Here is a 2633-nt window from a genome sequence, read left to right on the forward strand (position 1 = left end):
CATCCATGTTGTCGCAAATGACAGTATTTCATCTCTTCTTATGGCTGAGTAATATTCCATTGTATATATGTACCACAGCTTCTTTAGCCAATCATCTATTGTAGGACACTTCGGTTGCTTCCATGTCCTGGCCAATGTGAATAATGCTGCTATGAACATCGGTGTGCAAATATCTTTTTGGATGTGAGTTTTCAAGTCTTTGGAGTAAATACTCAGTAGAGGGATTGCTGGTATATTGGGTATTTTAAAAGGGAAATACACATTATACAAACCCAGCATTAATCTTGTTACGGCATTGACTTATTTTGACGCTTCTCCAGTTACCATATGTTGCACTCGTGAGCTTATCTGATCACTATTCAGCATTTTTTCCCCCTATAGTACTAATAACTTCCTAAGAAGAACATGCTAGAATCAAGAAAGAGGGAGACCATCAGGTACTAGTTTGGGCCATTTTACAATTCTTATTGTATTGTCACTAACATATGATTAAATAATAAATCTAATGACTATCACGAAGTTATTATATGCTATAATAAATGGCTGATTTGCTGTGCAATGATCAAGCAATGAATTAATGCTAATAACAGAGCCACCATTTTCAAATATGTAGGTGCCTTTGCCCTGCACCTCACAAAATGATTATGTTGTCAGACAAAAATTATACTTAAAATATCCTTTCGATCTTCTCAAGCAGAATAGCTGACATTCCACCCTTCACTGAAAAAAAATTATAAGGAGCCAAATCAAAAATGCAAAATAAACTTACTTAAAGGGATCTGAAAGATATTTTTTCTTTTGTTGCATATTAACAATTATTATCAAATAAAAGCAGAATAAGAAAGAAGAGGACTCCATGACAAAACAGAATTTTGGCATTACTTTTACAATTTGAGTTAATAAGGTCTTGAGTTTTTAGGAGGGGCATACTAATGATTAATTTCCATATTCTGATGATTTCTGCTAATAAAATAGTTTATCGCTACCAGAATTTACTTTATATTAAGTCCTAAATTCCTGGTTCTGGTCTCGTATCTTTAATTATATTTAACGTCTTGATTTTTACCTAACAAATTAGATTATCATACCCCCATTAATTCTGCGATTAAAGCACTTGGTAACTTAGTTAAGTTCAGAAGTTGTATAACATATTCAGGTTTGCAAGGATTTCTAAGAACAAGAATTTGGGGACAACCAAGTAAGGCTTATCAATGGAACATGAAAGACACTAAAAGCTTGACATAGGTTCCTTCAAATCTCAAACTAATCTTGAAATTTGAGAGTCCAAAATGGTTAAAACGTGATATAGATTTTGACCTAACTTTTGAGTGAAACATATCACCCCTAAATTTCTGAGACAGACTCTTCAAGGCCGATATCTAACCAGGCTATTGGGAAACATCTTGTCTTGGGGAACCAGACAAGTAAGAGCAGATGTCTTTGGAAGTGCTTGTATGTGTGTGGGGGTGGGGGGATGGGAGGGGTCAGAAAAAGGAGTCATGGCAGCTGGGAAGGGTGCTTCATGGGAGGGACAGTCCAGGCAGCTGGAAGGAGGTTATCTTTCTTTGAAAAAATTCAGGGATTAGAAGTCGGGAAGAGGAATGAAGCCTGCAGCAGCATTTACTCATCTTCAACAACTCACTATTTGCAAAAGATAGTTTTTCTTCTCCATTCTTTAATAGCTAAGCATACAGATGAAAGCAGTTTAGTGGTTTTAAGCAAGTCTGTTTGAGGTTAAAAGAAGAGAAAAAAAATTGAGTTGCTAAATTAAACTTTTTGAACAGTTTTGGGCTAGATCTTTTTTTTTGAAGATATATCTATATCTATAACTAGATATAGATATCTATATAACTAGATACAGATATCTACATAACTAGATATAGATATCTATATCTATAGCTAGCTATAGATATATATAGATATCTATATAACTATCTATATCTATAACTAGCTATAGAGATATATAGATATCTACATCCATATAGATATCTATAACTAGCTATAGATATATAGATGTATATGTGTGTGTGTGTGTGTGTGTGTATGCCTCATCAATCAGGAAGATCTCCATGACAATATGGATATATTTATAACTGTGTGAAGGAGAAATTTTGTGTTAATGTGGTATTTGCCTGTGGGGTTATAGAAAAATTTCAAAGTGCAATTCGGAACAAGTTTTGATTTTGCTTTTCTAAAAAAATCTGTATTCTAGTATTACAGTCTGCAAACCAATACCATCTTAAGGGGAAATTAATGAACAATGCTAGTGGCTGATTCTACTTTATAAGGCATTATTAGCTATGGACAAACATGAGGAAATGAGAAATCATTTTCAAATGGAACATCTGACGATTAATGAGTGTCGATTCATAAACTGTAGCTCCAGAGGTACTATGCTCTTTTAGCAAATACAAAACAAACAACAAAACAAAAGAATGTTAATGACGAGTTACCCAAAGCTTACAGAATCTGGACAAACTGAATCATCAAAGTGTGAAGGAGGGAGCCAACTCGAAAGACTTTTACATAAAAATATGGGCATTTTTCAATTAGTTGAATTGAAACATCTAATACTTTTATTAATACTTTACCTTAAGTGATCTGATTTTGTCGACAGTGAATGATAAGATATA

The 2633-nt window shown here is 33.7% G+C and overlaps 2 protein-coding genes across 2 annotated transcripts in view; one reads left to right on the forward strand and one right to left on the reverse strand.

The window, feature by feature from the left end:
* ANAPC10 (anaphase promoting complex subunit 10) overlaps positions 1–2633 on the forward strand; it is a 271547-nt gene that overhangs the window by 255675 nt on the left and 13239 nt on the right. The gene's annotated exons all lie outside the window — the stretch shown is intronic.
* The window catches only part of HHIP (hedgehog interacting protein), an 83692-nt gene that overhangs the window by 71523 nt on the left and 9536 nt on the right, over positions 1–2633 (reverse strand). The window contains exon 3 of the mRNA XM_011359461.1: positions 2465–2519. Coding sequence (XP_011357763.1) covers positions 2465–2519 — 55 coding nt within the window. The remainder of the gene's footprint in view (positions 1–2464; positions 2520–2633) is intronic.

Source organism: Pteropus vampyrus, unplaced genomic scaffold, assembly GCF_000151845.1.
Source record: "Pteropus vampyrus isolate Shadow unplaced genomic scaffold, Pvam_2.0 Scaffold47, whole genome shotgun sequence".
In the NCBI taxonomy this organism is placed as follows: Eukaryota; Metazoa; Chordata; class Mammalia; order Chiroptera; family Pteropodidae; genus Pteropus; species Pteropus vampyrus.